The following is a 13,593-nucleotide window of genomic DNA, read 5'->3' on the forward strand; positions in this document are numbered from 1 at the left end:
TTGCCTTGCATGTGGCCGACCCGGGTTCAATCCCCAGCATCCCATATGGTCCCCTGAGCACCACCAGGAGTAATTCCTGAGTGCATGAGCCAGGAATAACCCTTGTGCATCTCTGGGTATGACCCAAAAAGCAATAAATAAATAAAATTTAAAATAAAATTAATTACATTGATATTAATCTACAAAGTAGTTGCCTTATAGAGGATAACAACTCAGACATCCACATATCTTAATAAAGTTCCCTCTGCGGATACATAACTGCTGAGAAGACAAGAGGGATTCTATCTGAGTCAGTAATTTCACCTCCTAGAGTCAGTTCATCTTTGTAAGAGAGGACTAAAACTTCCAGTGAAGATGAAATTAGAACCTGTATGTAAAATCCTCATACACACACTAGCACACTATCTGACACAGTGTAGTGACCCATTTTGAAAATTACCTGATGAGTGACCAGAGAGATATTAGAGCTAGTAAGATACTTGCTTTGCATGCAGTCAAATCTGGGTTCAATCCCCAGCAACCCATATGATCCCCTGAGCATCAGTGGTGTGGCCTCCAAAAAAAACAATAAATGAAATAAAATCACCTGATGAGCCTCAGCTCTAATTCCTAAGTCCTTTTATTTAGAGGAAAGGAAACTGAGGTCCAGAAAAGAGGGACAGAATTTACCAGCATCTGCTAAGTCAGGGGCTGAACCCAGACTTAAGCACAGAGCCCTGGAGGAAGAGGGTAGAGGAAAGAAATATTTGGGTTCCATCCACTTGCTGAACATGACACCTTCACTTTGCCACAACCCTCCTCCACCACCTCCCTCCACCCCTTCACTTCACCATGCCCTGCCCATGTCCCACCTCCCTTCACAGGCCTTTTCATATTTTCATGCATCTGAAACCTTTATGCACCACAGGACAGAACAGAAAGATAATTCATTCTTTACTCAGTTATTTGAAGGGATCTGGGGTCATCTAGTCCAGCTCAATCTAAAGGCAAACAGGAGGCCTACGATGTTGCCCCTGACAAAACCCCCGGACCATAGGGGGCAGTACCCACAGTCTGGAACCTCTCTAAGATGCCAATGACCTCCCACACTCTGATGGTCTTTTTTTTTTTTTTTTTTTTTTTTTTTTTTTTTTTTTTTTTGCTTTTTGGGTTACACCTGGTGATGCACAGGGGTTACTCCTGGCTCTGCACTCAGGAATTACCCCTGGCTGTGCTCAGGCGACCATATGGGATGCTGGGATTCGAACCCGGGTCGGCCGCGTGCAAGGCAAATGCCCTACCCGCTGTGCTATCTCTCCAGCCCCTCTGATGGTCTTAATAGTCTGAAAATGTGTTAGCAATTTGCCCTGTACATGAGCACAGCCCATGAGGAGGAAAGTGGAGTTCTAAGGTCCTGCAAGGAAATAAAGGAGGAGTCAGGGACCTTTAAGGACTCAGACCATGCCCCACCTTAAGATTCCCTCACACTCCAGGGCATTTGCTCCCCCATTTTGAATGGGGAATCCCAGCACCTTCCTCCTACCTTCTTGGAGGTCACATATCTGGGCTTCCACAATCCTCAACCCTTCTCTGAATGCAAGCTCCTCTCTCTTGTGGGAAATCATGGAAAAGCAGGACACACACAGCGTATCAGGAACGTTCCTCTCACCTGCCTGAAAGTTTAAGGTGGAACTGTAACAGTTAATAGCATTACAGGGGCAAGACTTAGAAGAAACATAACTTGGAAGCATTCCCCAGTGTGTCTACCCAGAGAGGTTGGACAAACCTGGGAAGAACAGGTTATAGTAGAGAAATGCAAGCCTTGAGTTTGAGAAAAGAATCCATGTTGGTGAGATTATTGCAGAGATATATGTGGCAGATGCGGATGTAGGAAGCATTGGAAATTCCAGGGAGTGCCACGATGTAGGAGGCTTTCTGAGGGTATGGTGAAACTGGGCTGCAGCCTTTATAATCTACAATTCCCCTTTTGGTCCCCGAGGAGCAAGGATTAGAGAGAGAGAGCTCTGATCAGTGTTGTTGGCCTCAGCCTGAGACCACACTCCCACCCACAGCCCTGCTCTTCCCCATGATAACCTTGACTGCTCCACCTGTCCATTCACTCAATGGCCAGGATTCAGATCTCAAGGTCTCCAAGTGTGACTCCTCACTCCTCTCCCAATAGGACCCTCTCTCCTTTCTTTATTTTTTTTTTGCTTTTTTTTTTTTTTGTGGGTCACACCTGGTGATGCACAGGGGTTACTCCTGGCTCTGCACTCAGGAATTACTCCTGGCCGAGCTCAGGGGACCATATGGGATGCTGGGAACCGAACCCGGGTCGGCCGCGTGCAAGACAAGTGCCCTACCCGCTGTGCTATCGTTCCAACCCCGGACCCTCTCTCTTTTCTGTCCCCCCACTCTTTATTATTTCCCAGATTACCCCACCCCCTCCTGGAATTCCCCCCTCTCCATTCTGCCTGGTCCACCCACACAACCGCCAGCCAGGTCCTGCCCCTCTCTTATCCAGATATAGAATAGGGGAAAGATCTGGAATCAGGGAACAGAGTTCATAGATGAAGGTGATGCTCCCTGCCACCAAAGGATCTGTGGAGTCAGCAGAGTGAGCAAAAGGAAACATAGCCTAGCCAGCTCCTTCCAATAAGCAATGAGCACCAGCATCTCCTCACGGCCCTCATTCAGTTTACACACCATACGCCTCATTAGACACCACCTACAGTAATGCAAGTTAACAGCTCTGATGAATGAAGATGTTGCTTCAAAGAATAAGAGAGCTCTGGCCCCTGGAGAGAGAACGCTCTTCCATTCATTTGTCTTTTCAGCCCCTCCAAGAGTTCAGTCTCCAGAGCTTGTCCCCTGAGGCACCCAGCCATCTCTTGCCACATGGAGCCAGCCCCCCATCCTCTGGGAATCCCAGAGATCCAGCCCCATAGGACATACGGAGCACAGCGGAGATGACCCCTAGGAGACAGAGCAGCTGACAGGATATGAATGCTGGGGTCCCATGGTCCTGGCTCTGGCTCCTTGTCCAGAAGTCAGTCAGAATCCAGTTTCAGTCTAGGTTCAAGCTTGGTTCTCGTCATTTCCTGAATTCTGTCATTTGTCTTTCAGTCTCTGTTTTGGAGCAGAAAGACAATCAATGGTCAGGGGCCAGAGCAATAGTACAATGGGTAGGATGTTTGCCTTGCATGGGCTGGAGCGATAGCACAGCAGGTAGGGCATTTGCCTTACATGCGGCCGACCCGGGTTCAATTCCTCAGAGAGCCCGGCAAGCTACCAAGAGTATCTCACCCGCACCACAGAGCCTGGCAAACTGCCTGTGGCATATTCAATATGCCAAAAACAATAACAAGAAATCACCAGCATCCCATATGCTGGGGTCCCATGAGCACCGCCAGGAGCAATTCCTTAGTGCAAACCCAGGAGTAACCTCTGAACATCATCAGGTGAAGTAAATAAATAAATACGATGTTCCGTTTCTGTGACACAGGTTCCCTGAGACCCCCAGACACGGGTCTTCCTATGTCCACAGTTTATTCTCTATTCCATCCCAAACCCACTTTGAGGGCTTCTCAAATCCTAGCTCTGATCCTCATGCTTAACTCCTCCCGTGGGCACACAGTGGGGAGCAGAGGGTGGTGGCTGATTCAAAACAATCCTATTAGACAGTTTTTCCACCAAAGATATTAAGACCGGAACAACGCAGGACATGTTAAAGTTAACTGACATATTACTAAACAATTTTTGGTTCAAAAGGGACTCTACATGAATATTAGAATATTTTTTTTAGAAAACAATTGTAGGGGCCGGAGCGATAGCACAGCGGGTAGGGCGTTTGCCTTGCACGCGGCCGACCCGGGTTCGATCCCCGGCATCCCATATGGTCCCCCAAGCACCGCCAGGAGTAACTCCTGAGTGCAAAGCCAGGAGTAACCCCTGAGCATCGCTGGGTGTGACCCAAAAAGCAAAAAAAAAAAAAAAATAGAAAACAATTGTAGGGGCCAGAGAGAGCTAGTATCGGAGGTAAGACATTTGCCTTCCACAGAGCTGACCCAAGTTCAATCCTCTATCACTTCGCCCACCCCTACCAGGAATGATCCCTAAACATAGAGCCAGGAGTTCAGGCACTACTGGGTGTGGCCCCAAAACAAAAATTAATAAAAAGAAAAAAAATTAAGTAAAATGTATATAGAACCAAATATTGGCCTAGAGCAATAGTACAGTAGGTAGGGTACTTGCTTTGCATGCAGTCATCTGAGTTCAATCCCCAGCATGAGAGTTGCCAGGAATATCCCCTGAAGAAGCATAGAGCCAGGAGTAAGCCATAAGCACAGCCAAAAGTGGCTCCAAAACCATATAGAACTGAATGTTAATAAAATATTACATATTAGCGCTGGAGCAATAGTACAGCAGGTAGGGCATTTGCCTTGCACCCAGCCATCCCAGGTTCGATTCTCAGCATCCCATATGGTGCCCCAAGAACTGCCAGCAGTAATTCCTGAGTGCAAAGACAGGAGTAACCCCTATGCATCACCGGGTGTGACCCAAAAAGCAAAAAGAAAAAAAAAAGAGGGGCTGGAGTGATAGTACAGCGGGTAGGGCATTTGCCTTGCATGAGGCCGACCTGGGTTCGATCCCCAGCATCCCATCCCATATGGTCCCCTGAGCACTGCCAGGAGTAATTCCTGAGTTCAAAGCCAAAAGTAACCCCTGTGCATCACCAGGTGTGACCCAAAAAGCTATATATATATATATATATATATATATATATATATATATATATATATGTTACATATCAAACAGGGCATGTGAGTCTGATGAAAGTGAATCTAATTGAGAGTATTGTACCAGTGTAATTTTCCTTCCTGCACTTTATATATCACCACAGTGGTCTAGAGGAAGGAGTTAAAGTACGCTTCTCAAAAAAATTTTTACAACTTCCTGTAAATCAATAATCATTTTAAACCAAAAGTTGTGGAGTCAGAGATATAGCGCTATGTTTAAGGTGTTTGCCTTGCAGCTGAATAACCTTGGTTCAATAAATCCCAGGCACCACATTGGGTCCTCCCCAAGCACCACCTGGAGTGACCCTGAGCGCAGAGCCAAGAGTAAACCCTGAACACCACCGGGTATGGCCTCAAAACCAAAAGGAAAAAATAAAGAACTGAATTCAACTACTTTAGCTGGCATTCAGGAGTTCTCCATCCCTCCCCAGTGACCCCAAACCACCTTTCCAACTTTGCCTGGCATTGTTCTTCTACACAGAAGTCCAGCTGCTGGTCACTTCTGTCATCCTTTTGGTCCAAATGGCCGACACCCGGTTCTTTGTACCAGAAATCTGGTACAAAGGGGCTAAGACCCACGGAAGAGGAGGGACCTGGTAGGGGTAAGAGATGGGTAAAGAATCCCGCAAAGTAAGGGCAAATCAGGACACACCCCAACCAGGAATGCAAACCACAGGACCCCAATGATCGGGATCCGAGACGGGACACAACTGGGGGAGATTGGGATGAAATCCTCAGGGACTCAGGGGCGCAAGGAAGAAAAGGAAGGAACACTCACCCGATGGAAGAGAAATCAGAGGGACGGGAAATCTCTCAGGGAGATGAGAGAGCACGGTGGGGGCGGGGGGTGGTGGGAGAGCAAGAAAATACGAATGGACCACAAAGACTGGGCTGGGGGAGACGATCTTAGAGCATGAAAGAAGGGGTAAGGAGGGATGCGCGGAGAAACGGGACGACATGGAGGAGGGGGAGATAATGGAAATGGAGAGATAACCGAGAAAACGGAGAGAAGTCGGCTATTAGCGCCGAGCCCCTGGTGCCGTGAAATTCAGGCGATGTGCAGAGGGAGGGAAGGGCTGACATGACAGGAAACTCGAGGCAGCCCCAGAAAGGGATGAGGGCAGGGGTGAGGCTCAAGTTATACAAGGGACAGAAGCCAAGGACTGCCTGTCTCACTGACAAGCCGGCGAGAAAGCGGGAGACTGAGGCTGAGAACAGAGCACTGACCGCAAAAAGGGGGACGCAGCCCAAGGAGGAGGGGCGTGAGGGACAGAGGGGCAGGGAAATCACAGAGTCGGGGAAGGGCTCAAAAAAGAGTGATTCGGTTGCTGAGGCAGCGAGAGGGAAGGACGAGAAAGCCCGGGCGTTGGGCGACCCAAGGGAGTTAAGACCCAGAGCTCACAAGGCAGATCAACGCTCTGGGGGCGGGGCCGGGTTGGCCGTTCCTGAGGGGGAAGGGCCCTGCTCGCCAGGGAAAAAACGATACTCGACGCCCCATTGGCCACCGACTTCAAAGGGGATGAACAATCGGGGAAGGGAAACCAGAGAGAGAAGGAAGGGGCCGGAGACTAACTCGAAGCGCCATTGGCTGACCTGATAGCCTGACTCCGGGAGAAGCGGGACAAGAGAAAGGGGCGGGCCTTCGGTGTAGGATCTTGTAGCGCATTGGCCACCGGCCTCGGCAACGGAACGCCGCGCTGGAAGCTTATTGGTCCTTGTGAAAGGGGCGGGAAAACCAGCACGAGCCCAGCCGTTCCTCTTCGATCTTCCTCACAAGCTTCTTTCTCCAGACTGAGGCGGTCTGATTATTTGACTAGCGAGACGACAACGACGACGGTGCTGCTCGAGGCTGTGGTAACCCACCGGGTTGACAAAGGAAACAGGACCCCGCTCTTCCTGGTCCCTTCTCTTCTTCTCTCTTGTGCTGGGCCCCTTGTCCCCGGGCATCTCCTCGACCCTCCTCTCGCTGCTGCTCGCGCCTTTCTCCCCTCGCCTCGGCACGCTCCTCTGTGCCTCACCCCCTCCCCGGGACCTTTGAGGGGGGCAGGGCGGCGGCCACCCAGTTTGAGGGTGCAGACGCAGAAAGGGAGTGAGTGCACCTCCGTCACCACTGCAGCCGGTGGGGGGCGCTGTACTGCAGTGAGTTGTGGGTGCGGGCAAAGGTACCTGGAGCTCAGGGTACAGGCAAGGGTCTGCCCCCTGTTTGGAGGCACGGGGGGTGCATGGAAAGAACTCTTGGGGACCTGGTACTTGGCAGGGGCTGGTGTTGATTGGATGAAAATCATTACTGAAAGGAATAATAACCGTGAGGAATCTCTGAGGACCGAGTCCTTACTGCGGGGTGGAAGGGAGCAAGCACAAAACTCAGAGCAGCGAATGTGGTTCCAACAGGAGGGTGAGGATTAAAAGATGGGGGGAGGGGGCAGAAAAGTCTTGGAATGGGGCTGGAGAGATAGCACAGCAGGTAGGGCGTTTGCCTTGCACGCGACCGACCCGGGTTCAAATCCCAGCATCCCATATGGTCCCCTGAGCACGGCCAGGGGTAATTCCTGAGTGCAGAGCCAGGAGTAACCCCTGTGCATCGCCAGGTGTGACCCCCCCCCAAAAAAAAAAGCAAAAAAAAAAAAAAAGAAAAGTCTTGGTAGCAGTTGGATGAAAGCAGATCCTTGGTAAAGAGGCTGCCACAGGTTGTTGGGTGTCGGGTCAGGTGAAGGGAGCCCGGAAGGGGCTCCAACCTGGGATCTGTGGCTGGAACCGTCCCCAAGATAGGAAGAGAATGTACTGGGGTTGCAAGAACACAGATGTAAAGGTGGGCTGAAGAAGGGAGTCACCCAGGAAGAGGTGGGGGTACAAGATGCATGCCTGGGTGGGTCCAAGAGAGACCGACACCCCCCTGTGGCCTTCATGGGGTATCCCCCAGGCCGCCCTGACCCTCCACTCCTGCCCCTAGAGCCATGGAACCCAGTGAAATGCCTGCTGTTCTCCACTGCCCCTCAGACTTGGGACCTCTGGGGGAGTCCCAGGCCCCCCAAGGCATGGAGTTTATCCAGGCCAGAAGAGCTACAAGCCGGTCCCCAACCTGCGCCCGCTGCCGCAACCACGGGGTCACCGCCCACCTCAAGGGCCACAAGCGCCTCTGCCTTTTCCAGGCGTGCGAGTGTCACAAGTGTGTCCTCATCCTGTGAGTATGAGCCTTTCCCCAGGAGTGGTGGTGGGGACTCTGGGGCTGGAACCACTGACCCGCACCCCAACACCGCACTTTCAGGGAGCGCCGAAGAGTCATGGCTGCCCAGGTGGCTCTGCGCAGGCAGCAGGAGGCACAGCTGAAGAGGCACCTGGCTCAGGGCCTAATGAGGCAAGGGGCGGCCCCCCCACGAGCCCCCAGCCGAATCAAGAAGGGAACCACTGACCCAGGACTCCCCTGTAAGTGTGTACCACCTGAGAGGGTTCCATGAGGAAGAACTCCTAAATAGGGGGATGAGGGGTAATTCTGGAGGAGAGGTTCCTCCTATCTGGGCCTCAGCCTTCCCCATGGTGACACATGAGCAAGTGCCCGGAGGACCCAGTGGGCTTAGCATATAGAAGTGGGGGTGGGGTGAAGAATCCAGTTGGAGAGGAGTGGGGGGTCAGAGGAAAGGGCTCACCAAAGCTCTCTCCCCACAGCTGGAAAGGAGAACACGGGGCCCTTGCCTCAGACCCCCCATGGGGCAGTCCCACTGGCATTAACACCCCCTGTGAAGGTAAGCAGAGCCGGGACCGGGTCCTTGAGAAAGTGATACTCCTAGCTCCAACCCAAGTCCCTTCCTCGGTGCCTAGGTTTTTTCAGGTTCAGTCCTGACCTGCTATATCACCTCAGGCAAGTCACTTCTTTGCGAAGGGCAAAATGAGGGGATGAGATGTTTTTTCTTTTTTTTTTCTTTTTGGGGTCTCACCCAGCAATGCACAGGGGTCACTCCTGGCTCATGCACTCAGGAATGCACCCTTGGCAGTGCACAGGGGACCATATAGGATGCTGGGATTTGAACCCGGGTCGGCCGCGTGCAAGGCAAACACCCTACCTGCTGTGCTATCACTCCAGCCCCAGAGATGAGATCTTTTGAGCTCCAAGCTCTATAGTTTTTGGGGTCCTATCACCATCCTCCAACATAAACCATTCTTCCCCCTACCTGGTACCTGACACCCCCATCCCTTTACCTTGGGTCCTCACAGGAGAACTCTCCAGGGCCTCTGTTGCTCAGCTGCCCCCCAGAAGCCTTGCCTCTGCCCTGGACTCCGATGCTTCCAGGCCCTTGGGCCCCTGGACACTGGCTGCCTCCCAGCCTTTCAATGCCACCCCCAGTGGTGTGCCGCTTGCTGTGCCAGGAACCTGCTGCTCCCCTGCACTCCTTTCCTGGTAAGAGCACCTTAACATTCATGCAACACATGTGAATGCCAGTGTAGCACTGTTATCAGGAAGAGAAAGTAACAGAGAAACAGGACCGAGATAGAGCCATGACCTGTTGTTACCCAGGAATCATTGCTGTATCATTGCCTTGTATGCAACCAACCCAGATTTGATCCTGAGCATCCCATATAGTCTCCTGAGCACTGCTAGGAGTAATCCCTGAGCACCACCATGTATGTCCCAAAAACAAGAGGGGGAGAGGGAGAGAGATGGAAGAAGACACAGGGTAGGCAAGAGGAAGACCAAGATACGCCATGACTTCATTTTTTTTTTTTTTGGTTTTGGGGTCATACCCGGTGATGCTCAGGGCTTAGTCCTGGCTCTGCACTCAGGAATCACTCCTGACAGTGCTCAGAGGACCATATAGGATGCTGGGGCTCAACCCAAGTTGGCCACGTGTGAGGCAAATGTCCTACCAGCCTTACTTTTCGCTCCAGCCCCACACCATCACTTATGACCCCTCTAAATTCTGTATTCTCTTACCTTTCTTAGGATTTGACCCTGGCACTTCCCTCAGGCTGCCCACCCATGGGTCTCTCCCAACTTGCCCAGGACCTCGCCCTATACTGACGGCTCCTCTTTCCGGAGAATCCCAAGGGCCCCCTGTCCTGCCCCGCACGTGAGTATAGAAAGGACTTGTGGTCATTGTGTGCCTAATCCTGGTCTGGACCCCACCGCATATGCTGAAGAAGGAAAGGGCTCAGGCTAAGGGGTGAGGCAGTGCCCTTCTCACTCTCCCATTGCCTAGCTGTGAGCCAGAGTACAAGTACTAACTTCCCTGGGGCTGTTTTCCGATCACTAAATTGGAGACACTATTCTTATCTTTTGCACTGTCCTGAGATAGCCATACCATGTCGAATACACTTAGCACAAGCCTGTAAGGAATGGTGGCTATTAATTCCACTTAAACAATTAAGTGAATTGCCTGCTGAAAATGAGGTGTGGGTGTGAAGGGATGAGAACCCCAAGATCTAGGAGACAGACTAGGAGCTCTTAGAGAAAACTTCCAAAAGACTTATTGTGGGAGGGGCGGGAGAGGTAGTACAGCAGGTAGGACACTTGCCTTGCATGTGGCCAACCCAAGTTTGATCCCTGGTACCCCATATGGTCCCCTGAGCACTGCCAGGAGTAACCACTGAGCACTGCTGGGTGGGGTTAGCCCCACCACCACCAATTTTATTTTCCTCATTCCAACCCTTCCTTTGAGATCCTTAGGGATTGGAAAGTGAGGGAAGGAAATCCGATTCTGATAGGGCAGAAACCAGATATCTGATCAGGTTTTTCTTTGTTGTGATTTTATTTGGAGGCCACACCTAGCTGTGCTCAGAGCTTACTCCTGGCTGTATGCTCTGGGATAAATTCCTGGGCAGTGCCCAGGGGATCCTATTGCAAGGCCAGGGATGGAACCCAGGTCAGCTGCATGCAAAGCAAGCACTGGGCTCTTTCTTTCTTTTTTTTTTTTTGCTATTTTTTGGGTCACACCTGGCGATGCACAGGGGTTACTCCTGGCTCTGTACTCAGGAATCACCCCTGGCGGTGCTCAGGGGACCATATGGGATGCTAAGAATCGAACCCGGGTTGGCTGCGTGCATGGCAAACACCCTACCCACTGTGCTATCGCTCCAGCCCCAGCACTGGGCTCTTTCTTGACCCTCTGGGCAGGTTTTTTGCTTTTTTTTTGGGGGGGTCACACCCAGCAGTGCACAGGGGTCACTCCTGGCTCATGCACTCAGGAATTACCCCTGGCGGTGCTCAGGGGACCATATGGGATACTGGGATTTGAACCCGGGTCGGCTGCATGCAAGGCAAACGCCCTACCCACTGTGCTATCACTCCAGCCCCTCTGGGCAGGTTTTTTAAATTGACAACAGTGGGGCCAGAACAATAGGACAGCAGGAGGGCATTTGCCTTGCAAGTGGCTGATCCAGGTTCAGTTCGATCCTAGGCGTCCCATATGGTCCCCCAAGCACCACCAGGAGTGACTCCTGAATGCAGAGCCTGAGCATTGCCAGGTGTGATCCAAAAAGCAAAAGCAAAATATAAATAAAATAAAATTGCAGCCATAATTTGATCAGAGGTAACCATCACAGCAGCCCTGGCAGGAAGACACTGGCAGGAGTGCCCATTTCCCAGAAAGGGAGGATGCCAAGACCAGGAGCAGGGCTTGCTTGAAACACTCAGACTGGTGTAGTCTCTGTCCCTGTGTTTAATCCCACCCCACATTCTCTTCTCTCCTTGTCTCTAGATGCTCAACTCTGATATTCCAACCCTGTGGCACTCCAGATCCTCTGCTGCTACAACCCCAGGTACTGGAAACAAAGGGCAGTCTAGAACCCTGGGAGGAAGTAGAGCCTGTGGAATGGAACGGGGTGGAGATTGAAGGACCCAGGAGATGTGGGATTACTTAGAGATGGACAGAAGTTGGGGTTCCCAGTCTGCTTTCCTCCCTTTCCTTTTTAGGCTTCTGGAACCTCCTCCCGCCTGACCTGGACCTCTGCTTCTTCAGAGCGGCAGCTGCAGCGGGAGGCAGCTGAGGCTCTTGTGGGACTCAAAGATTCTTCCCAGGCTCCCCGTCTGACCCCTTCTGTCCCCCCCAACCCTGCCTGGATCTCCCTACTCCACCCCTGTGGCCCCCCAGGTAACCTGTTCCCTGAAGAGGGAAGAGGGATAAGTTGGGAAATGGAGGTTCTGGAGAAAGCAGGAACTAACCAAGGAGATCAGGCCCAAGGACATCTCCCAGCTCAGGTTCCAGTCTTCTCATTCTAGCCCCTGGTTTGCCATCCAGTGTCAGGAATTTTCTTACAAGCAGATGCCCAGAACCCTTATGTCAAGGAAAGTGAGGCCCTGGAGAGGCAGACATTTCCCCCGAGGAGGTCGGGCAGAGCAGAATCTAGACCAACAACTGTGTGAATGGTAGCCAGAGATAGTTTCTGAGCTAATCAGACATACCCAGGGACCAAGGGCTTGAAAAAGACAAATGGGGGCTTTAAAGAAATAGTGGTTGTGATGGAAAAATTGGAGAAGCCAAGAAGTGGTAGGGGGAGTGAGAAGGTAGAGGTTGATATAATCCAAGTGAAAGAGAATGAGACTTGGATTGGCTGGCGTTAAAAGAGGGAGTTGCTAGGCGGGAAAATGGTTGTGACTAATTTTGCCCCTTCCTGCCTACCTGTAGCTCCTGCTGGAGGAAGAGGATTTCAGCCTGTTGGTCCCACTCTGCGCCCCAGCCCCACTTCCTCCGTGGCTCTGCATATTGGGCGACTGGGGTCCATCTCCCTCCTCACCTAGACCTCCAGAGATAGAGGCATTGTTGGAGCAGGAGCCACAGCCTGTATGCACCACATAGTTAATGTTTTACTTACAGATTTATGTGTGGAATTTAATATAGTACGAGGCTTTTTTTTTTTTTTAAGCTTTCGGGTATCTTGTTAGCTTTTTGTTCCTTTTGTAACATGGGCATTTCCTTGGCCTGTGATGAGTATTCTCTTACCCTCTTTGGGCCCTGGGACCTTTTAAAAAGTCCAGGAGGAGACAGTTGTGCTAACAATTATGCTAACCAGCATCTAAAAGAGGTTTTGAATGAGCTCAGCTTATTTGACAGTTATTCTCTCTATCTCTATATACATTTATGTTTGTCTCTATGCACGGGAAAATAGGAGAATATTTTCATTGTGTCTAGGTTTCTTAGAGTAAGCAAAATAAATAAATACATTTTTAAGTCACCGAGATTTGGAATGGTTTGTTACTACAGCCTAATTTAGTTTAGTTCCATTCACTTCTCAAAGTCAACATTATTCAGGAACTACTAAAAATAAATAAAAATTTGGATTTCTTATTATGACCACATAAGAGAATGGTAAAAGGAGATATATGGAGATTTTACTGATCAATAATTAACTGCTTACTCTATGCCAGCTGTCCAGACAGAAATTGGAATGTTTGCAGGGTCAAGCTCACATATTAATGAGTAAAGAGGAACAGATGATGCCTAGGAAACAATGCATGCCAGTCTAGCAGAGCAGTTTTCAAATTGGGAAACTGAGGACAGTCAGGACAGGAAGAATCAAATTAGATTTTATCAAGGGTTTTTCCTGAACTAGTTCATTGTCTTAAGTCATAAGGCCCTATTAAAGGTTAGAAACTATTGCATTAGTGACAGTTCACAGTCTCCCTCACAATAACCCTACAAGCTATGCATGGTCACTGCCATTTTACAAAGGGAAAATCTTAATGGGAAAACGACTTGTCCAATTATTTTAGGAAACAATTTTTAGGTAAATTACTGAGTGAGGTAGTTCCTTCTCCTTGGCCGACTCAAACCAATTATTAGGTGATTTTTATTTTTAAAAAAAGCCTAAAAGAGAGGCTGGAAAG

At 50.4% G+C, this 13,593-nt stretch overlaps 2 protein-coding genes across 2 annotated transcripts; one reads left to right on the forward strand and one right to left on the reverse strand.

Moving 5' to 3' along the window:
- Positions 1-965: 965 nt before the first annotated feature.
- LYPD4 (LY6/PLAUR domain containing 4) lies at positions 966-3,000 on the reverse strand. The gene is given in 8 exon segments (XM_055146440.1): positions 966-980; positions 1,353-1,393; positions 1,649-1,726; positions 1,729-1,791; positions 1,794-1,981; positions 2,642-2,777; positions 2,935-2,976; positions 2,979-3,000. Coding segments are annotated over 8 exon segments (585 nt in total).
- A 4,732-nt stretch (positions 3,001-7,732) lies between these two features.
- Positions 7,733-12,507, forward strand: DMRTC2 (DMRT like family C2). Its single transcript, XM_004620707.2, has 8 exons — positions 7,733-7,959; positions 8,044-8,201; positions 8,442-8,518; positions 8,991-9,171; positions 9,715-9,841; positions 11,468-11,528; positions 11,683-11,860; positions 12,395-12,507. The coding sequence occupies exons 1-8, from the start codon at positions 7,733-7,735 to the stop codon at positions 12,505-12,507; spliced, it is 1,122 nt and encodes a 373-aa protein (XP_004620764.1).
- The last annotated feature ends 1,086 nt before the right edge of the window (positions 12,508-13,593 follow it).

Source organism: Sorex araneus, chromosome 8 (assembly GCF_027595985.1).
Source record: "Sorex araneus isolate mSorAra2 chromosome 8, mSorAra2.pri, whole genome shotgun sequence".
In the NCBI taxonomy this organism is placed as follows: Eukaryota; Metazoa; Chordata; class Mammalia; order Eulipotyphla; family Soricidae; genus Sorex; species Sorex araneus.